The 23,475-nt window shown below is 40.7% G+C and overlaps 3 protein-coding genes and 1 non-coding gene across 4 annotated transcripts in view; 2 read left to right on the top strand and 2 right to left on the bottom strand.

Annotated features, from left to right (window-relative positions):
* The window catches only part of adgrf3a (adhesion G protein-coupled receptor F3a), a 29,853-nt gene extending 24,071 nt beyond the window's left edge, over positions 1–5,782 (top strand). Inside the window, exons 10-14 of the mRNA XM_023987062.2 lie at positions 1,639–1,833; positions 1,985–3,307; positions 3,749–3,790; positions 4,350–4,385; positions 4,480–5,782. Coding sequence (XP_023842830.2) covers positions 1,639–1,833; positions 1,985–3,307; positions 3,749–3,790; positions 4,350–4,385; positions 4,480–4,539 — 1,656 coding nt within the window. The 3' untranslated portion in view covers positions 4,540–5,782. The remainder of the gene's footprint in view (positions 1–1,638; positions 1,834–1,984; positions 3,308–3,748; positions 3,791–4,349; positions 4,386–4,479) is intronic.
* trnag-ucc (transfer RNA glycine (anticodon UCC)) lies at positions 4,134–4,210 on the top strand. The gene has a single exon. It is a non-coding gene; the product is annotated as a tRNA-Gly (tRNA).
* On the bottom strand, positions 5,024–9,616 carry LOC111963574 (ankyrin repeat domain-containing protein 66). The gene is made up of 3 exons (XM_023987115.2): positions 9,413–9,616; positions 8,797–9,025; positions 5,024–5,120 (listed from the first exon to the last, which is right to left on the bottom strand). Exons 1-3 carry the CDS (start codon positions 9,558–9,560, stop codon positions 5,024–5,026), a joined length of 474 nt encoding a protein of 157 aa, XP_023842883.1. The 5' UTR covers positions 9,561–9,616.
* Positions 9,617–10,079: 463 nt separating this feature from the next.
* On the bottom strand, positions 10,080–23,055 carry tdrd6b (tudor domain containing 6b). The gene is made up of 3 exons (XM_023987054.2): positions 22,843–23,055; positions 11,150–16,817; positions 10,080–10,801 (listed from the first exon to the last, which is right to left on the bottom strand). The coding sequence occupies exons 2-3, from the start codon at positions 16,782–16,784 to the stop codon at positions 10,752–10,754; spliced, it is 5,685 nt and encodes a 1,894-aa protein (XP_023842822.1). The 5' UTR covers positions 16,785–16,817; positions 22,843–23,055; the 3' UTR covers positions 10,080–10,751.
* Between the last annotated feature and the right edge of the window lie 420 nt (positions 23,056–23,475).

Here is a 23,475-nt window from a genome sequence, read left to right as displayed (position 1 = left end):
CTGAGCCCTCCCAACCTTCAACTGGGCTACCTCCGCTACCAGTCTGCGGTTTTGTTGGAGCTGCTCCTCCAGCGCTTGCTCCTGGAGAGCTTGTTGCTTCTGCTGGCTGAGGATGAACTGAGTCACCAGCTCCTCCATGGTAATCTCCACARACTCGACCCCACGGRACCCAAATCTATTGAGTTACCCGCATTCTCCACCATATGTGGTAAACCGAGGGGTGTTGGGTTGAGCGTGCAGAGATTGACACAGAGACAGGGAGGTTTTAGTCCGAAAAAACTACTTTACTAAGACAGAAAATAAATAACTTAGGTTTTGCTCGGTCTTTCTTCTCTCTCTTAACTGGTGTCCGTCTCTCTCCCGTGGTGTGCAATCGTGCTCCTTTTATTTAGCCTCCACGGCTAGTTGGAACTTTCCTCTAATTACCTCCACTTATCTGTCCGTGTCGGAGTGCCCAGCTCCCGTATGCCCAGCAGAGAGAGCCAACGTCGCCTCACGTACCTCCCCTCAATTACCATCCCCTGGGGTAGACCTCCTGGGATACCACAACCAATATTGAATTTTAAAATCCCTTTAATATAAACCATATGAATAATTCTATAAATTATGATTTTTAATATGCATAAAACTTGCTGAAGTGACAAAATTCAACATCCCTCCGCACAACCTCTGTGCCTTCTAYGAAGATTTTAACACMTAAACAGCTGGGCCTCACTACCCCCTTAATACGCCAATGAGCAGCCATTTTGACTGCAACGTTCTAACAGGCTAATAAATACATTTCATAAATGCTATCAGAAAAATTATCCTTCACTTGTGTTTATGAAGGTCTTGGGTAACAGAATACGAAGAAGAAAAAAAGTATTTTAAAAAACAATAGCATTTCATTCGTTTATGTTACTGTAAGCGATCTGCTGCAGTGTGCTCATGTGTAGAGCACAAAGGAACAGCGGTTATTCTTGGAAAAAGTGATATTTTCAAATAAAGCTAATCTCTTACATTTTAAGAGTTATTTGGCAAAGGTAAGTGAAACCTCACAATATGTTCTGTGATACTGTACTACTTTAATATTTGAAAAAGTAACTTAAAACTGCTTATAACAGGAATTATGTTTGTGAAATTATAATAATCATAAGTGTTAAATATACTTATTTATGACAAGTCAAGGGCAGAGGGGGANTGAAATTATAATAATCATAAGTGTTAAATATACTTATTTATGACAAGTCAAGGGCAGAGGGGGATATTAAAAGAGGGGGGGGGGGACCGAGTTACACTTCTCAAAAGGCACTGAATTGGTGGATCGACCCGTAGATCCATTCATTCTAGAATAATAGAACTTAAAATGCCTCATGAGCTTAGTTCAACTGCTGTACCCACAATATATTATCTTGTTTTTTATTCCATTGTTCGTAAACAATGTATTTGTAAACAAACACTAGCTTCAAAACATGGTTAAAACTATAATTTTGATCTTATTCAGAGTGGTTACATTTTTCCAGCCCCATCCCTCAGCTGTTTCCCAAAACAAGTGGCYGGGTGGCCGTGTTGTCATTTAAATWACTTTTTGTTATTATAGTTTATTCTAAACTGCTCTAAACTGTAGTTTTTGTATGCATTTTCCTTCTGTCATTACAGAACCTTGGAATAGGACTTGGGACAGTTGAAAAAAATTCTGCGAACATATTTTCACGTCTGAAGTCTTCCACCGATAAATCAGAAACCATCAACACGTATGCTAATGTGAATGCTTCTGTGTCCATACTCTTCACCATGAACAACGCAATCAACGCATCTCTAACAAATTACACACTGAATAAGGCTCAACTACAAGTAAGTATAATCCATAATCATCTTTACCAGAATGTTATTTTTCTGTTCTTCACTATGTACGATTTATAATAACAAAAGATTAAGTAAACAGAAATGTAAAAAAAAAATTATATTAATTATCGACTAAAATATGACTCCCCCCCTTTTTCAGGATGCTCTAATATCATCCAGCAATCTTTTGGATAGCAGTCTTGAAAATTCATGGATTTCTAAACCTGACCGTGCCAACATATCCATGGCTGAAAGATATCTGATTTCTGTTGAGGGCCTGGTTGAACAGTCAGATGTCGAGAATAACACATACCAACACACAAACATAGAGTTGAATGGCTGTGAACCTCAGCCGGAGAAACATTGTGTGAACAAAGTTTTCAATGTCACCGTAATCATGAGGACTAGCTCCATTATGGTTAAAACTATAGGTTTTAAATCTCTCAYTAAATATCTACCAAAGCCGCAACAAACAGACGCTGATCCAAACAGCATTGTGGTGTCCACTAGCATTGGTCAAGGATCTGCAGATATCTCAATAGACTTCCAGTTGATCTGTAAAAGGCCCCGCCACCACAAGATACAGTGTGTATATTGGGATTTTACAAAAAGCCAATGGTCTGATGAAGGTTGTAAATGGAGTGGTCCTGATAACGAAAACCATTGCGAATGCACCCACTTATCCTCGTTCACCACCCTCATGTCAAAGAAACCAGATAATCTTCCCTATATGAAGGAGATAACCTATGTGGGCTTGGGCGTCTCAATTGTCTCACTTCTCTTCTGTCTAGTGATAGAATGTATTGTGTGGAAATCTGTTGTCAAGTCCAGCGTGTCGTATTGTCGCCACACAGCCCACATTAACATCTGCCTGTGTTTACTGATAGCCGACTGTAGCTTTCTCGCCTCAGCTTTCCCCAAAAACATCCCAGAGAATTGGTGTCAGATCTTCGTGGTAGTTAAGCATTTATGCTACCTGTCCATGTTCTTCTGGATGTTGTGCCTGAGTGTCATGGTTCTCCATCAGATGATATTTATGTTCCATCAGATGAGCAAGAAGTTTTGCTTGGGACTGTGCTTTTCTGTTGGCTATTGCTGTCCACTGTTKATTGTTTTCATTACATTTATCACCTACAACAGTGGCCAGAAGGACTACTACTATTCCAGTGAGGATTGTTGGCTCGTTTATGGAGGTTTTTTAAAGGGCTCGATCTTTGCGTTCGTTCTGCCTATTGGCACTATTGTAGTAGTCAATGTGTTCTGCATGCTAGTAGTTATCATAAGGCTCCTGAGACCAAGTCTTGAAGTCAACACTAAGGATGAAAAAGAAGTGGCCAAAGGTATCCTAAAAGCGGTTATCCTCCTAACCCCAATCTTTGGAGGGACATGGATTTTTGGATTTTTTGTTATGATATTTGACATCACCACAGGACCTATAGCCTACCTGGTGAACTACGCCTTCACTCTGCTGAACGCATTCCAGGTACGACTGAGATTAGGGTCAATTCCATTTCAATTCAGTCAACTGTGTTAGAAGGGAATTGAATGCAACACTGCCTAATATACAGTTGTCTTTTGATCAAACCCTGTAATTGTCTTTTGTATGTAGACGCAGGGAGTTAGGAAGCAGGTGCAGAGTTTATATAAACGTATAGATACAAAACAAGGAATGCATCTGAACATGGAAACAGAGACAATATGCCTGATGGAACCAACAGAGTGCTATATATAGGGGGTGTAATCAGGGAAGTGATAAGATCGAGGTGTGCCTGATGAGGCGCAGGTGTGAGTAATGAATGGTTGCCAAGACCAACGGTTAGTAAACCGGCAACMTCTAATGCAGGAGGGGAGGAGCAGGAGTAGACGTGACATCTTTTCCTTCTTCTGGTCACAAGGTTTTAATGTTGTTTTTATGCTCTTACAGGGTCTATTCATTCTACTCACTGCATATTTTGGAGAAAAACCGGTAAGCTACTGAAAAAAGGTCCAATACAGCRGTTTTTATCTCAATATCAAATAATTTATTGGGTTGTGGGTTGGGAAACGCTGTCAGCATGGCTGCTGGCCTGTAAATATATCACTTATTGCTTCAAGCCACACCGCACCCACCAAACAGAGAAAACATACCTCAGTCAGTTCGAGAACATTTGGGGAAAACGTGTCATTCAGTACAAACTGTTTACACAACCTAGTAAAAGTTTAATCAAACTGAACGCACCCACTCGGTTGAAGAAGAAACATTAGTGGGTGTGGCGTTTGGCTGGAGTGATGTTGATGGGTAACCAGGCAACAATACCTGATGAATGATAGGTCCCGTGTGGCTCAGTTGGTAGAGCATGGCGCTTCCAACGCCAGGGTTGTGGGTTCATTCCCCACGGGGGGACCAGGATGAATATGTATGAACTTTCCAATTTGTAAGTCGCTCTGGATAAGAGCGTCTGCTAAATTATGTAAATGTAACGAGACTGAAATATGTAGCAAAACAAAAACCCATTACAATCATTTTTTTTATTCCTTCCTAACAGATTCGTGTTGCACTACTGAAATATTTCAACCTAAAAGTGAGTTCACAAATCACAATTTATTTATTGGTCTAAACCAACTGGATGTAATGTCATAGCTAATTGATTATTTATCTATTTCACTCTTCACCAGCAGGTACAATCAGCAGTGAGTCAAAGTTCCAAACTGGCATCCACGATGAAGACGAAATGATATTRTAATCCAGTTTCTTTTTTTAGATACGTTTTATACCTATACTGTTTATTCATCTAGGCTTAGTTTATATCSAAATTAAACCCAATACTAATCAACTGAAATTCTGACACTGAGAAAGTATGTGCAGTGTCAMACATGTATCATTTATTATAATTGTAGCCTTATTTTTCTGTTGTAATATAGCCTATATATTAGATGTTATGTAGAATGGAAAATTACATAATAGGAATTAATCATTTGGAAAKTGAATTGCATAATGTGTAACCTACACTTGTTTCTATCGTAAGTGTCCAGAATAGTTTTTCATACTGTATGGCCAGTGAAATYTATGTAATGTCTGTATTTTTCTGCCAAATGCCACTAGTGCTTCATGMTGTAACATTTTAAAAATTGGTTTGGGTAAACTATATTAGCTGTTTTCCCAATAATGTTTTTGTTAAGGAGGTGTGGTAATCCCTTGTTTTGCAGTCCTGTTTAGTTCCTATCTTCTCTGCTCCTCCCATTCCTTGTCCGTGTCGTCCAAGGGAAAACCGTTTAACACTGCCATCTGGCGGTAGGCCCTGCACTCTGGCTCTGCACTGAAATATGATGCAGACAATCACATTAAGGAAGTAACCTACTGCACATAACACACATGGGCTTGCACCCTAAATGTAACCCTACTCCTTACAAAGTGCACTACTTTTGACAAGAGCCCTGGGAAGGGAATAGGGTTCAATTTGGGAATCTACAGTGATGGCCGTGTCCGAAATCAGTCTTGCCTACTAGGCTACTGACTAAAACTGCACTTGTGTACTAATCATACTACATAGGATTTAGAACCATACGGTTTAGTAAACATTTATGCAGTAAACAACAAATATTAACATAGGCTACTATACACACTCACCCTTACTGAGAATGCGTAATTGCATTGCTTCCTGACATTAGTTTATTCATTAGTTAATTTTTGTTCAGCGRGTCCTCRTATACCGCTTTCAAAACAACTCGGAAATCTCTGACAACCAACTTCAGTGCATTCAAGGAAAGACAACTGGAGAYAAAAAGAARGAGCTCCGACTGGGAAAGATCTTTTTGAATGGTCATCCAACTCGGAATTCCAAGTCGGGAACTCAGGCCTCTTTCTAGAGCTCCAACCTGAAGATCAGACGTCATGATTTGACCTAGTTTTTTCCGTGTTGTATTGAAAGCATCATTACCTCATCTGATTATCAGCTGCAATAAATATTTTTAAAATCCATCTGTTAAGCTAGAGATGTTTTTTTTTGTATGGGCTGTGTCTCAATCCACYGTATCCGCCACTTTAATGTCTATGATGCGCCAATGTCGGCCTTCCGCATTTGTGGTGGAAGGTAGCAGAGCGACAGTGGTGTTCGTCAGACCAAGAGACATCCCGAAAATMGATCTTCTCACAAACGTCTGTAGCGTTTGGGCTACACACTAATATGACCCAACAAGTGTCACGGTACTCGTCTGACAGTAACCCAGTACGGAGCCGAAAAATGAATGGATGTGAATGATGCATTTCTATGTTTAAAAAAAAAGCATACAGGTAATTCCACACTAAACTTATTTTTTTATGCACCCTCTCTGATAGCGTGTGTGGGTGAGTAGTTTGCTGATGTCAACATAGTGAACAGAGTGGCCCATGGTGGGGTTATGGTATGGGCAGTCATAAACAACGGACAATGAACACAAATGCATTTTATCTATGGCAATTTGAATGCAGAGATACCGTGACAAGATCCCGAGGCCCATTGTATCATTCATCCACTGCAATCACCCCATGTTTCAGTATGATAATGCACAGGCCCATGTTGCAAGGATCTGTATACAATTCCTGGAAGCTGAAAATGTCCCAGTTTTTTCATACTCACCAGACATGTCACTTATTGAGCATGTTTGGGATGCTCTGGATCGACGTGTACGACAGCGTGTTCCAGTTCTCATCAATATCAGCAACTTCGCACAGCCATTGAAGAGGAGTGGGACAACATTTCATAGGCCACAATCAACAGCCTGATCAACTCTATGCGAAGGAGATGTGTTGCACTGCATGAGGCAAATGGTGATCACATAATATACGGACTGGTTTTCTGATCCACGCCCCTACCTTTTTTTTTTTAAGGTATCTGTGACCAACAGATGCATACTGTATCTGTATTCCCAGTCATGTGAAATCCATAGATTAGGGCCTAATGACTGTTTTTCAATTGACTGATTTCCTTATGAACTGTTATCTCAGTAAAATCTCTCAAATTGTTGCATGTTGCATTTATTATCAGTATAATTCCGAGAACTTAATTTTTCCAAAACATTGCCTCATTGACAAATAGCTTCCATGCWATGCATAGATCTCCCCTGAAATGTGAATATTTTAGCCTTATACGGTTGTAGACTACCTTATCCATTTTATCCCTGATTCATTGAATGAGGGAATCATTRTATAAAGACGTATTTGGTTGTAATGTTGCAATATTTTATGTCAAGGGTGGCCAACCGTCCTCCAGGAGGACCGAAATAGAGGTAAACATCAGCTGCGCAACAGGACCTTGATAAGCCCCGCTCGAACACACCACACTGTAGCCTAAACATCAGCTGATTGACAGGACCTTAATAAGCCCCGCTCGAACACACCACACTGTAGCCTAAACATCAGCTGATTGACAGGACCTTGATAGGCAGACTCTGGTGTGTTTCAGGGCTGGATCAAAAGCRTGCACTCCCAGTCTCTCTCCAGATGGAGGGTTGACCACATGTTTTATAAAGTAGCCTAACAGTGCAATTATTTTACTTTGTGGGGGCTTAAGTGCCTTGATCAAGGGCACAATGYCAGGAGATAGTAGGTCTACATGGGAACAGAGAGCAGCAGCCTTCTAGTGTCAATACCACATTTATGCAGACTTTCATGTAGGCTACATAGATGCCACCAATTATTGGTCATGGAAATTTGGTTAAAAGTCATGGGAAGTCGTCAAAATGTGTATGAAACCTTAACAGAGAATAATCAGGTGTCTCTATAGCATAATGTCATTTGGGAATTTCTGTCTAATGGACCGACTTGGGGAAAAAAGACCGCTCCTGCACTGCTTTCATCCCAAGTCAAGCGCTGGAATTAAAGGAAAACTGTCGTGTACACAGTTCAAATGCCGGAATTATTTTGGGATGAACATGCAAAGGTACCCTACTTTTTGAAGGGAATCGTCAGATGAAAACATGACTGGWTCACATTAATAAAAGGTKYAACATTTTTACAGTTGAGGGGGGTCTCATACTGGCCTCTGTCTGGAGCRTCCAAATRACTAAGTCCGTCCCTGACTAGATGCAAAGCCGAAAAGAGTATGACATCCTGGCATTTAAAGCCTACTGAATTTCACATTTTACTATTCACGTTTTTTKGTATATACCCAAAATGCCTACTACTAAGAACGCAAGTAGGCCTACGGTATTCGGACACGGCCATTGATCCCCTCACACATCATTCAAATAAAGCAGTGAATCTAAATCATATTATTGTGCATGATGCAGATATAGATAATCACATGTACTACATCACACATATCCCCTCAGACATAATAGAGATGAAGCTGTGGAGCAGTTTACTGTACTTAAACTACACTTAAAGAAGTCTGTTAAGAGGGAAAGTTATTCTTATATCAATCACAAATCATTACCCAAATGTTTAGTAGACTAGAATCAATTAACCACAACAGTAAAGTTTGCATGTCAGAGCAGAGTAAAATAAAAAATATATATTTTTAAAAATCACCGAAATATTATACTATAAATATACAAAACACAGTGGTGTAAACTACTTTAAAGTACTACTTCAGTAGTTTTTGGGAGGTATCTGTACATTACTTTACTATTAATATTTTTGACAACTTTTACTTCACTACATTCCTAAAGTAAATAATGTGTAATGTAGTGTGTAAATTAAAGAACAAGAAAATAATGTGTAATATAGTGTGTCAATTAATGAACAAGAAAATGGTGCCGTCTAGTTTGCTTAATATAAGCAATTTGAAATGATTTATACTTTTACTTGTACTTTTGATACTTAAGTATATTTTTGCAATTACATTTACTTTCGATACTTAAGTATATTTAAAACCAAATACTTTAGACTTTTACTCACATAGTATTTTACTGGGTGACTTTCACTTTTACTTATGTCATTTTCTATTAAAAGGTATCTTTACTTTTACTCAAGTATGACAATTGGGTACTTTTTTCACCACTGACAATACATACCTTTCAAGAAATCGAACACAGTCACTATGTCCATAGACTTCTGCTATTCTGACTGGTTTGTCACCAGAGAAGTCCTCTTTGTCTATGGGGGCGTGTAGTGAGTGGAGCAGGCGCAGTACTCCAAGTCTCCCAGCCTCGGCTGCAAAGTGGGCAGGTGTCCATCCACTATCAGTTCTCAGGCAGGCTCTGGCTCCGTGCTCCACCAGAATTCTAACAGTCTCTGTCTGTCCTGGGAAACAGGGACTAAATGTGACAATAACGTATTTAAAAAATAAAAACACAAGAGAGTCACAATGCAGTTCATAATAAACAGGATTTGATAAATGATGTGTCCCRAAATGGCACCCCATTCCTTAAATAGTGCAAAYATTTGTTCAAAAMAAGTGCACTATATAGGGWATAGGTAAARMAATAGGCAAACGTCTTCAGTAGGCAAACGTTGCAAATAGACATGTCAAACAGAACCCATGWGATTCCTTATTCTACATGTCAGAGAGGCATGTTTGTTCTATATGTTTGTTCTATAATATATTTCTAGCTGAAAGTTCCACAACATTTTACCCTGCTGAATGCAGCCCTCTTGTTTAATGGACACAAACCTTCTAAAGACAACTACCTTTGGCTGCTGCCCAGTGAAGCGGRGTCTTGTAGTTCCAGTCTATGTCTCTGTGATTGGGGTTACATTTCTTCTTGTTCAGAATCTCCTCCACTAGATCAAAGTCTCCAGCAGCAGCTGCCTGGTGCAACTCTGTCATTTCTAACATGATTGGAAAAAAAGAGGTTGCCAAGCAACATTCAACAACACAAGAGGGGTTGTCTTACAGCTCCAGGGTGAATTTCCCCTAGGAACAGATCTAGCATCAGCTTCCCCTCCCCCAACCCTTAACCATTAGTGGGGAAATGCAAAACTGACCCATGATCAGCARCTAGGGACAAGAATGAACCAGGAAGTATGTTTGCCCACTGGTGGACTGGGGGGGGGGGGTTTACACATTAGCTCAATTCCCAATTCGTTCATACTTCCTGAGGTGTACACTTGTACACTCCTCCCTCAAGGATTAAAAATAATTTGATTGGTGCAGGAAGGAGGAAGTAAAACTTCCTGGTTCAAGGCAGAATTGGACTTGGGTTAATTGATCCTTCTAATCGTGAAAGGGAAAACAAATTCATACATGACTACTATGCAAAAATGTTTGACAATTATGGCAACAAACTGACAAAAAGTAGGCTATTTGAACTCGAGTATAAAACTACAAACAATATCTTTGATAATGCATTCAGTCCCATTTTATTGCTTTCAATTCCAAACAAGGTACAATGTCATGACATTCCAAGACAGATACTAACACTGTCATTGAAACATTCTTTGAAATTCCCATCTACAAGCTTTTCAAAAACCTGTTGTTTCCAAGTGCATTAGGTTTAGTAGCAGTTATTTTGAAAACTAGTCACATGGACAAATATAACACAGATCACTAGAATAGGAAAACTCCAAATGCAAACTTTTGGAGGAGAAACAACAAGTGGGAATCCCAGACACCACAAATAAAACAAGATTATTCAATCAAGATCATTCACCACATAACATATTCAAACAGTTACAAAAACATTACAGCTATGGTATTTTGAATCTGAAAATAGTCACATTTAATAGTACATTTTGTTACATTTTAGTAGACGCTCGTCCAGAGCGACTTACAGGAGCAATTAGGGTAAAGTGCCTTGCTCAAGGGCATGTCGACAGATATCACTTAGTTCCCTCGGGGATTCGAATTAGTGACTTTTCGGGTACTGACCAAACGCTCTTAACCGCTAGGCTACCTGCCGCCCCTGTAGATTTGTTTGCAGACATTAATGTCCACAATGTGCTAACATCTACAATCTTGAGGATCCAACAACTTCATCACTTCTAAAGTCTTGATGCAAACTAGGACTAAAATCTGACCAAACCAGATTCAATCATCAGTCTCTTCCAGTTGCCAGCTACAATGACTGGCCGCTTCTTCTGAAAGGGAAGAAACATGAATTGACATAAATTATTTATAATGTACATGCATATAATGTATACTGATGATTGAATCAATAATCTCAACTCACTTTGGTTTTACGTGTGGTGCATWATTTTTTATATGCAAACTAAATTTCCCAATGGGATAATAAAGTTGAACATTTTAAATGTATAGTAGTATTACTAAACAATATTAGAATTCAAAAGTTTAAAAACTTAATCTGAAGCACAGGTAACCTTCAACAGAAAAAAAAACAAAAAGTTCAAATGAAATCATTCTATGGAGACATAAGTCTCTATGGAGACTGTACAACTCTCAATAAAAAGTTGAGAACATTTACAAACCTGATTGAGACTCGGTGGGGGAGCTTCTCCAGCAAGTCTTCATGAAGTCATTCACAATCAGCTTCTCACACTCTACTTTCACTTGGTATTGAGGAATGGGGAGCTTGTTATTATTATCCATTTTCTGAACTGTCACTTTCAGCAGCTTATCAGCAAGSAGCTCATAGAACCCATCAAGGGCATTGTCATCCCAGCTGCCTTCTGAGTTCTCAAATTCAGCCAGGGAACACAGAAAGGCCTGAGGAGGGTGTTCTAGTAGCTGAGGTGGAACAGACTTCAAAGACTTCAAATCAGTTTCTGACTCATTTCCATAATCCACAAAGACAACAGAGATAACATCCATTTTGCTAACAATCTGAGCTCGATACCATTGCTCGTCTTCGGCAAAGAGAGCCAGACAAAGACTTCCAGGGCTCAGGGTAGACATGAGGACTGTGTCCTTATGCTCAGAGTTTCCAATGAGCTGACAAACTTTAGAGATTTCAGCAAGCTCCTCAGAGTTTGCATACTGGCACCAGAAATAACCAGGGCCCGCTATGGAGGAGGCGTACACATCCAAAGTCTGTCCCAGGAATATATCCAGTTTCCAGAATTGCAGCAGTGTATTATGCTCTCTGTCACTCCTCTCTATCTGTGATGGCAAAGATCCAGAACTTGGGCTTTGTCGGTCAAGGTGAGTAGAGTCTCCAGCTGAACAACACATATTTAGTGAATCRGCTAGTACGATGTTCTGGTCCAGACAGACCTCCCAAGTGGATCCAGTGTCTTTGATGAACTTACATTCCCATTTCCTTGCACTGTCCGCACCTGCAACTTTTTTGAACTGGCAACTAATTTCCTGCTCCAATCCTTTGTCTTTAGTGTCCGCAAGTCCACTTAAAGAACAATGGATGCTAAATCTTGGGTGCTCCAGGAACTGGGTGTCCACCCTGCAAACCTTGAGGGGTGAAACGTATGCTTCATTACCAAAGTCTATGTATTGCACATGAATTTTGTCTTCACCATTTGTTTCTAGAATGACTGCACGATACCAGGAACAGTCATCTGGAAACTCAGAATTCACCAGATCCCCTGGCTGCGGATTGGCAACGTTCTTGCGTGCAACACCATCTGATTGGTCAGAATTGAGTCTTTCCACAAGAGAGAACAGATACTTTTCATCCTCTACTAATTGAACGAAGAAACTTGATGGACTGTTGCATTGTGAAAKATAGACATCTGCTACCCAACCTGGTTTTATTGATCGTTTTGGAAGAGTTTCAAGTTTGGGGACACTCTCAGAAGGTACATTGGATCCACTTGAGGAGACTCCTGCAAGACCATTATAAGAGATTGTCCTGACTGCCAGAGTGTCTCCTGAACATTGCGTGGTGCTTGGTGATCTATCCATCACTGGAACCTCAGTGGAATTCAATTTGGGAGTTATTTCTTGTGTAAGATGTTTATACTCAGACCGGTTSAAGCTTTCATTTGAAATGGTCACYTCAGAGAAGAGCTCGTCAGCACACTCTGTTTTGCTGTGGACGTGCAAATCAGAGCAATGCAAGTAACTTCTCATCAAGTCGTTGATAACATGCTCCTCACACTCCACTTTGACCTGGTATTGTGGGGTGAAACTTTCCAGATTACGATACATGTTCTGAACTGTAACTTTTAGTGGTTTGTCAACTATAAGCTGATAAAACCCATCAACAGTGTTGTTATCCCAGGCACCTTCTGGGTGCTCAACTCCAGCCAGAGAACACAGAAAGGCCTGAGGGGCGCTCTCTAGTAGCGGAGGTGGAATTGACCTTATCGCCTTAAGATCAATTTCGGACTCATTTCCATAGTCCACAAAAAGAACAGTGAAAAGATCATTCGTTTTGCGAATAATCTGAGCTCGATACCATTGGTTGTCTTCTGCAAAGAAAGCCAYACAAGGACTTCTGGGGTTCAGGGTATCCATTGGGACAGGGTCCTGCAGGGCAGAGTTTACAAACTCTTGAACAATTCCTGAGATCCTGTATAGCTCCTCAGAGTTTGCATGTTGACACCAGAAGTAGTTAGGTTCAACTATAGAGGACGCATAGACATCTAAAGCCTGGTTCTGGGAAACYCTTGGCTTCTTGTACAGCATGGGAATCGTGTTTTCACCTGAACAAGACAGTTGTGATACATCTGCTCTGCCTGTTTGACTAGCTTCAACTAAGGAATGTGCCAAKACAATACCTTGATCTTCTAGACTGACCTCCCAAACTGATCCGGTCTCCTTCATGAATGTGCATGCCAGTTTCTTCTCAGCGTTTTCTGTTGTTGTAGCCTTTTTGATCATCGATGTGACATCTTCCTCCCATGTCTCTTTTTTGTTAGCATTAGTTGTTCTACTAAGTACACAGTGAATACTGAACCTGGGATATTCTATGAACTGCTTGTCGAGTTGTTTTACATTCAGGGATGGAATAGTTGCTTCATTTCCAAAGTCTATGAATTCGACATGAACGGTTCCATTCCCAGGTTTGCGTCTAACAACTGCACGATACCATGAGCTGTCTTCGGGATACTCCGCATTCACCAAGTCACCGAGCTGCAGTTCGTTCAAGTCAACTGGAGGGGCATCACAAGATGACTGTGAGTCATTTAGTTTCTCCACAAGAGAGAATATATKATCTTCATCCTTTGTGAACTGAATAAAGAAACTAGAGTGGCTGTTACAGTGTGAAACATACACCTCCGTTACCAACCCTGGTTTCAAGGGTCTTGAGGGAAGGTCTGTGAGTTTGGAGAAACGACATATCTGTCCATCATGTTCAACCATAGGCTTATTTTCAGGTTTGTCCAACAGTGACTGCTGAGGAGTAGACTGTCCAACTTTTCTTTGCGGGGATGCGAAACACATTGCAGTGCTACTGTGCTTTATTACCGTTCCCCTCGCAGCCCAATCCTGAGATGTTGGCATTTGCACACYTTCTGGCCCTTTAAATTTGGTCTGAAATTGAGCTGTGCGTCTTGAAGTAGTTGATAGTTCAGAGCTCAGAGAAGACGATTGGACTAAAATTATTTCTTTTCCTGGTCTCGCCTCTTTTAGCTTCTCTCTGACCATCTCATTTATATGTGTTGTTCCGTCATACAGTTCAACTAAAAGCTTTCCACCAGAGTCTTTAGCCACRGCTGTGATGGTAAAGCTCAGGTCTGTGGCATGCTTTTCAAACCAGCGGTTGACCTCTTGGGATACATCTTCTGGAACACCGAAGAGTCCAAACAGAACAGCTTGCACAGGAACTGACATGAGCGAGCRGGCTTCTACAGGACAGGGAAGGATGTCTGATTGACTCAATGTGACTGTGTCACCATAATCCACAAAGTGAACCTGGAGGGTTGGATGTGTTGCTTTAATCTGTCCTCTGTACCACTGGTTATCAGTGTATTTAGCAAAACAAACAGTTTCTAGTGATTGAAGACAGTTTGTGCTCTGCAGTGGTTGGTGGCAAAAATACTGAACATCTTTTGTCAATTTGTCAATCACATGAGAATTTRTTTCAAGCTGGCCGTAGAAGTGAGCAACACTTTTTGCACTAGTTATCCACACCTTCTCTTTCCCTCCAACTTCAATGTTGTGTAATGAGAAGTTTTCCGTGTCGGGCGGAGCAGAAGAAAGTGGAGGAGATTTTAGAGGAGCTGGGGTCTTTACTCCTTTCTGAACCAGAAGTTTGCKTGCACTTTGAACTGGTGTTTCAATATCTACCATATTAACCACCAAGCCTTGGGTGTCACGCATGACTGCATGTACGGTGCATTTCAAGCCTACATTAGAGTCAGCAGTGGAATCTACAAACTTCTGGAACTCCGATGAGGCAGCATCACTCCAATCTGCTGGAACAGGACTTGTAGGAGTGTTCAGATTCTGCAGGAAACACTGAAAGGCCTGGGTCTTCAGTCTTTGAAACACTGGGTCCAGGGGGCGCAAGTCCTGCAGAGAGACACGCCTGGTTTGTCCGTAATCTATGAGCCGCACATCTACATGGGGAGACTGATCATTCTCAACAATCCGTGCTCTGTACCACATACCATTGTCATGATCCAGAGCAACACAAATGTCTCCATCAATTTGCTGTGGAGGACTGGAGGTATAATGATACTGCATTTCTTGCATAAGGATCTGAAGACTTGTACTCTCCTGTGCTATCTGGCACCAGAATTTTGCTGGACTTTCAATGCAAGATACTTTGACTTCCAAGGTGCTTCCTACCTGGAACCAATGTTCATTGAGGACAGTCTCTGTTGCTGACGGAAGGTGTGGAGTGGTAAGGGGATGCACACGGTTTTGTATGTCTGTGGCAAAGCTTTCCTCTGTGACTCGTGGTGGAGGCCTCTCTGACTCCAGAAGACATCTCTCTTTCACTCCAAAAAGTTTGTTGATGTTTACATTGTCGTCTCCATAGAGTGTCACACAGTTGATGCCTTCTGACAAGTTGTGGTATTCAAATTTGGCAATGACGGTCTTGTGCAACAGCACAGATTTCAGATACTTGATTTCATCCACTGTCCATCCAATGCCTCTGTCCTCAATACCGTGGAGGGAGCAAACATAAGTTACAACTGGCATTCTGAAGAACTTGGCAGCCAGTGGTCTGATGTCACCCACATGGACGAAGTCCGTCTTCCCATTATCGACATYTAGTACTTCCACAGCACTCTCTGATCCAATGTCCTGCTGTAGCAGAGATCGATACCACTTGCCATTGCTCCCTCTTGCTGCACATGGAGCGCCTGAGGCCGTCTGTCTTGCCTTGCAAAAAGTAGYTCTTCCTTCGTAATATTCATCAATCTGCTCAGAGAGTTTCTTCAGCTCCTGAGAGAAAACTGAGAGTTTGCAGAAGATACGATGTGGGTTTATCACCTCTGTGACTTCCACAGTCTCAATGAAGTCTGTTAGCAGTTCTGGATAGAAGTATTGTTGAAACTTCTCAATTTCTATCCCAGCATCAGTCTGTTTGTGTAACACTGTAGGTGGCAATGTCTCTGTGGAGGAGACCTGACTCTTTGGCAAGTTCAGAGACAATAGAACAAGTTGTTTGAACTTGTCACTGGGGAGCTTTCTGGCAAAGCCGACTTCATACATATGTTTGTTAATGATCGGAATATAAAGGAGGACTGTTCTGTCTGGCATCAATACATCTTGAACCATTCCATTGACCGTTTTGCCGCAAAGAGACTCCAAAAAATCTGAGGCTGTTGGAGTCCATTTGTTTTCATGTGATAAGGGGGATACATTGGCAAGAACACAGAACTCCACTTCTGGAGGTAAAAGAAAACAGTCATTCTTACCCCATGCTAAGGTGTTGTTTGTAGCAACATGAGCTCTCCCTTCATCAATGAGAAACACATTGTAATGATGCCCATGTCTAGAAATTATCCTAGCTCTGTGCCAGGTTACATTCAGATGAGCTAGACACAAGTCTCCAGGGTTTCCTTCTGATRCACAAAACCTCTGTCTGGGAATCTGAACTCCCCTTCTCATTTGCTGGTAAGCATGTTGCCTTTCTTGATCAAAGTTGCCCCACAATTCCACTAGAGAACAGATAGGATTTAGGTTTACCCTTGTAATGAGAACTGTGACTTGGGATCCTGGCYTTGGCAATCCAGGAATGGAACACATTTTGAGTAGAATTCAGGACAGGTCACAATTAACCTGGGAATACAAAAAAAAAAAGAATTAGATATGTGGATGGTAGGCTACACAGGAAGTTGGTGGCACCTTAATTGTGGAGAACGGGCTCGTGGTAATGACTGGAGTGGAATAGTATCAAACACATGGTTTCCAGGTGTTTGATGCCATTCCATTMGCTCCGTTCCGCCATTGTTATGAGCTGTTCTCTCCTCAGCAGCCTCCTGTGTTAGGCTACCCCTTTTACAATTACATTAAGCAGACACTCTAGACAGAGCGACTTAGTCAGTGCGTTCAACTTTTGCAATGGACATATTTTTTAAATATATGGTCATCCATATGATATATATTTTCGTCATTTCTTTGATATATGACAAAAATATGTATCTTGCATATGGGACTGTTTTTGTTCAAAACTAAATTAGGAACAAATCAATGCTTATGCATAGTAGGCTACCTTGATCATTTTTCATGCGCAACACAATGTGATAGGTGGCCACTTAAAACAGATGGAAAAAAACACTAATTAGAATTGCAAAAAATAGTTATCGAAAGCACTCTTTTATAGTTATTCATTAAAGTTGTATACTATGTGCTACAGTTTACTATTGTGAATTGTGTGTGTCAAACCAGCTAGAGCTGGTAGATGGTTAACTAACCAACCACTAGAGCTGGTAGATGGTCTAACTAACCAACCAGCTAGAGCTGGTAGATGGTCTAACTAACCAACCAGCTAGAGCTGGAAGATGGTCTAACTAACCAACCAGCTAGAGCTGGTAGATGGTCTAACTAACCAACCGCACTAGAGCTGGTAGATGGTCTAACTAACCAACCAGCTAGAGCTGGAAGATGGTCTACATAACCAACCAGCTAGAGCTGGAAGATGGTCTAACTAACCAACCAGCTAGAGTTGGAAGATGGTCTAACTAACCAACCAGCTAGAGCTGGTAGATGGTCTAACTAACCAACCAGCTAGAGCTGGTAGATGTCTAACTAACAACCAGCTAGGAGCTGGTAGATGGTCTAACTAACCAACAAACTAGAGCTGGTAATGGTCTAACTAACCAACCAACTAGAGCTGGTCAAGTAGGTGAGCAGCTTGCCTAATAAATCACACTGTGATACCAACTATTGGTACACATTCTGAAACAATGCAGTGCAAAAACTTGGAAAGTTGACTTWCAAGCCAGAATGTTGAATAAAATTACATTTGAACTCAGTCTATCTACAGGAGAGTATTATTTAACTTTTTAGAGCGCCGGTACTGCCGTTGAAATTTCTATCACCTGGCAGATGTGCAAAACCATAAARACCTGCAAGACTTCGGTTAATATGCTTGCATGTACTTCCTTGTTGTGCACATGATGCAGGTAGCCTAGCGGTTAAGAGCATAGGGACAATAAATTAAAYGTCGCTGGTTTGAACCCCCGACCTGACTAGGTWAAAKATCTGTTAATGTGCCTTTGAGCAAGGCACTCAACCCTAACTGTTCCTGTATGTCGCTCTGGATAAGCAAGTCTGCTAAATGACGTGAATGTATAAATGTAAATGACTGCCACACACAGAGACCCGTGTTTTGAAGTTGGTTTAATAATACTTTCCTGTGGATATTGTCTCAAATGTCGACCACCTGAAGGACCAGGGGCCTCCTTTATAAACACTGCATACAGTGCCTTCGGAAAGTATTCAGAGTCCTTGACTTTTTCCACTTTGTTACGTTACAGCCTTATTCTAAAATMGATTAAATAAAACATGTTACTCATCAATCTACACACAACACCCTATAATGACAAAGTGAAAACATGTTTGTAGACATTTTTGKAAATTAATAAAAAGATAACTTATTTACATAAGTAWTCAGACCCTTTGCTYTGAGACTCGAAATTGAGATCAGGTGCATCCTGTTTCCATTGATCATCKTTGAGACATTTCTACAACGTGATTGAAGTCCACCTGTGGTAAATTCAATTGGTTGGAATGATTTGGAAAGGCACACACCTGTCTATATAAGGTCCCACAGTTGACAGTGTAAGGTCAGAGCGAAAACCAAGCCATGTTGAAGGAATTGTCCGTAGAGCCCAGAGACAGGATTGTGTCGAGGCACAGATCTGGGGAAGGGTACCAAAATATTTCTACAGTATTGAAGTTCACCAAGAACATAGTGGCCTCAATCATTCTTAAATGGAAGAAGTTTGGAACCACCAAGACTCTTCCTAGAGCAGACYCCTCACAAGTCCTCAACTGGGAGRTTCATTAAATAGTTCCCACAAAACACCAGTCTACAACATCAACAGTGAAGAGGCAACTCAGGCATGCTGGCCTTCTAGGAACACAGGAGTGATGGTTGCTGACAATGGGCCTCTGTACACCTATACAGATATTCATTATTTTATTTTTTTGAATCTGCTGTTTCCAGCTACAATAGTCACTTACGACATTAACAATGTCTACACTGTATTTCGGATCAATTTGACGTTATTTTAATGGACAGAAAGTGTTTTTGTTTTGTCCGTATTGCCCAGCGACAGCCCCGAAACCTGAAGGATCTGGAGAAGGTCTGTATGGAGGAGTGGGCCAAAATCCCAGCTGCAGTGTGTGCAAACCTGGTCAAGAACTACAGGAAACGTATGATCTCTGTAATTGCAAACAAAGGTTTCTGTACCAAATATTAAGTTCTGCTTTTCTGATGTATCAAATACTTATGTCATGCAATAAAATGCAAATTTAATTACTTAAAAATCATACAATGTGATTTTCTGGATTTTTGTTTTAGATTTCGTCTCTCACAGTTGAAGTGTACCTATGATAAAAATTACCAGACCTCTACATGCTTTGTAAGTAGGAAAACCTGCAAAAATTGGCAGTATATCAAATACTTGTTCTCCCACTGTATATACACACACAGTTGAAGTCAGAAGTTTACATGACCTTAGCCAATAGCATTTAAACTCAGTTTTCACAATTCTTGACATTTAATACTAGTAAAAACCCTGTCTTAGGTCAGTTGAATCACCACTTTACTTTAAGAATGTGAAATTCAGAATAATAGTATAGAGAATGATTTATTTCAGCTTTTATTTCTTTCATCACATTCAGCAGTGGGTCAGAAGTTTACATACACTCAATTAGTATTTGGTAGCATTGCCTTTAAATTGTTTAACTTGGGTCAAACGTTTGGGTAGCCTTCCACAAGCTTCCCACAATAAGTTGGGTGAATTTTGGCCCATTCCTCCTGACAGAGCTGAGTCGGTTTGTAGGCCTCCTTGCTCGCACATGCTTTTTCAAGTTCTGCCACAAATTTCTATAGGATTGAGGCAGGGCTTTGTATGGTCATCTTCAATACCTTGACATTGTTGTCTTAAGCCATTTTGCCGATCTGTTGAAGTTTTGCTTGGGGTCATTGTCCATTGGGGAAGACCATTTGCGACAAGCTTTAACTTCCTGACTGATGTCTTGAGATGTTGCTTCAATATATCCCACAAATTTGCCTCGCCTCGTGATGCCATCTATTTTGTGAAGTGCCCAGTGCTCCTGCAGCAAAGCACCCCACACAACATGATGCTGCCACCCCCATGCTTCACGGTTGGATGGTGTTCTTCGGCTTGCAAGCCTCCCCGATCTTTGTCCCCATGTGCAGTTGCAACCGTTGTCTGGCTTTTTTATTATGACGGTTTGCAGCAGTGGCTTCTTCCTGCTGAGCAGCCTTTCAAGGTTACGTCGATATAGGACTCGTTTTACTGTGGATATAGATAACTTTTGTACTGTTTCTCCATTCATCTTTCACAAGGTCTTTGCTGTTGTTCTGGATTGATTTGCACTTTCGGCACCAAAGTACGTTCATCTCTAGGAGACAGAAGAGTCTCCTTCCTGAGCGGTATGACGGCTGCGTGGTCCATGGTGTCTATACTTGCATACTATTGTTTGTACAGAGTGAACGTGGTACCTTCAGGCGTTTGGAAATTGCTCCCAAGGATGACCAGACTTGTGGAGGTCTACAATTTTTTTCTGAGTCTTGGCTGATTTCTTTATTTTCCCATGAGTCCAAGCAAAGAGGCACTGAGTTTGAAGGTACACATCCAATTGACTCAAATTATGTCAATTAGCCCATCAGAAGCTTCTAAAGCCATGACATCATTTTCTGGAACTTTCCAATCTGTTTAAAGGCACAGTCAACTTAGTGTATGTAAACTTCTGACCCACTGGAATTGTGATATAGTGAATTATAAGTGAAATAATCTGTCTGTAAACAATTGTTGGAAAAATTACTTGTGTCATGCACAAAGTAGATGTCCTAACCGAGGTGCCAAAACTATAGTTTTTAACAAGAAATTTGTGGAATGGTTGAAAAACGAGTTTTAATGACTCCAACCTAAGTGTATGTAAACTTCTGACTTCAACTGTATATATATTGTTTTTTTTTGGGGGGGCATCCATGAATTGGTTATTAGCTAGGTTTCCATCCAATTTGCGACAGATTTTCATGCGAATATTCTAAAATCTGCATAAATCAATATGCGCATTATCCAACCAGAGATGTGTTGCCATTAAACTGACTTGTTGCGGATAAAAAGCTGTGCGCGATGACGTAGTGCACATACATTCCCGTTAAATTCCCATGTYCCAAATGAAAAATACAAGTTAAATGGGGTTCATTGCATTTTCAACTCTACTGAGTTATGTAGCGAATGTGCCCACTCTGGTGTTGGCTCATGCACTCTAGCCAACAGATCYCAGATACAGTGCGGGTAGACTACATTATGATGTTATTATGGATAAGAGCGATATTATTTGTATTTGTCAAATGGCAGCCAAGCATCAATCCTCATGTCACCAGAATAATATTATTGGAAAGCAACATCAAGCTCATCACCTTGCACATTCACCACCAAGTTCATAARTTATTTCATCTGTAGCATAATTTGTATTATTAATTTTTTTGACCAGGTAAATTGACTGAGAACACTAAATTTACAGCAACGACCTGGGGAATAGTTACAGAGGAGAGGAGGAGGGTTGAATGAGCCAATTGTAAACTGGGGATGATTAGGTGATCATGATGGTAAGAGAACCAGATTGGGAATTTAGCCAGGACACCGGGGTTAACACCCCTACTCTTACGATAAGTGCCATGGGATCTTTAGTGACCACAGAGTCAGTACATCCGTTTAACGTCCCATCCGAAAGACGGCACCCTGCACAGGGCAATGTCCCCAATCACTGCCCTGGGGCATTGGGATATTTTTTTTTAGACCAGAGGAAAGGGTGCCTCCTACTGGCCCTCCAACACCACATAATACACTTCATGCTTTCCGAGTAGTCATTTTTACTTAGACATGTTGGTTATTATATCAATATTTGCGCATAAAGGTGTTTCCGCCACCATTTATTGCATTATTTATTTTAACGACACAAAAAGAGCCCACCATGTCGAACGAACAAATTGTCTGTCGGCCTTTATAACATTGTACCGGCATTTCATGTTTCCATCAGTCCAGTCGTGACTTATTCTTTTTCATGCGTCACGTAATTAAACCTCATGAAATGGTTGGAGGGGAACGTGACCATGAAAAGAATGGAGGGCGTTTTCCATGCGGAGTTTTAAAGCTCGTTCACACAATTTTAAGACTGTTCTGATTTATAACGGCGAAAATGCGTATCTATGGTGTGCGCCAAATTTTAGAATCTCATTATTTTCGAAGGTGCCTAGACCTTTTATAAATTGTGCATGTAGAAAATTACCTAACGGTTATAATTGAGGTCCCAGCCCCATGGTCAATCGGCTGAGTAAGTTCAAATATAATTATATTCAACATTCGTGACAGATCAGGAACGTTTAGGTTTTTGAGCTATGTAAATATGCGTGACTATATGCTGTACACAATGGAAAGCATCGCCAGATTCAGATGGTCAAACTGGATGTCCCAGCGAGTAATACTCTGTCATTCCATGGTGAATGAAAACTTCTGCTATTTGACATGAAAAACAATATGTCGAATTAGATCTAAGAAAGCAGTTAAAAATCAAATATAAATTCAGAATAAATCCTTACCAAATTTGATGTAACTCATGTTTGTGAACATTTTGTATTTCCTCATCGCAATCCAATTGGAATCAACCACCACTTGCAATGGACGCCAAATAATTAGTGTTTATTGGAGCCAGTCTATGGGTGGAGGTGGGGGAGCACCATATACTTATTTAGACATAGCATCATTGTATATGTCTCATTATGGTGTCTGTGAGCATGGGCCGCTCCATTGAACTAGTCAGTTTTCTTCTTCTACTACTTCTATGAGTTGGTAAACAAACTGAAAGGGTGCACACTGTCACCTAGAGTGTGTTTGATCTGGGAATAAAGCAAAGGTTGGCAATTTACTGACACCTGCAGTTATGGAATGTTTGCTCAGGAGTATAATTCATTGGTTGATCCCTCCCTCCTGATGACCTATAATTATGTGATCCTTCCTTAACTCAAAGGAAGTCCCACCCAGTTGACTACTTCAAAATGTTGAAAGTCCTCAATGGACACTGCCCATACTAAAATGGGGTTTTTGGGCACTAGAGTCTTCTATCTCTATGGGGTGCGTGTCACCTGTTGTACCCACAGCCGCAAATGTATACATTAAAGTGCATGAGCATGTTTACAACAATTTTTTGATAAGAGATGAGGCAGAATTTGCTG

The sequence above is a fragment of the Salvelinus sp. IW2-2015 genome, linkage group LG4q.2 (genome assembly GCF_002910315.2).
Source record: "Salvelinus sp. IW2-2015 linkage group LG4q.2, ASM291031v2, whole genome shotgun sequence".
Lineage (NCBI taxonomy): Eukaryota > Metazoa > Chordata > Actinopteri > Salmoniformes > Salmonidae > Salvelinus > Salvelinus sp. IW2-2015.
This window is presented reverse-complemented; position numbering and strand designations above follow the sequence as displayed.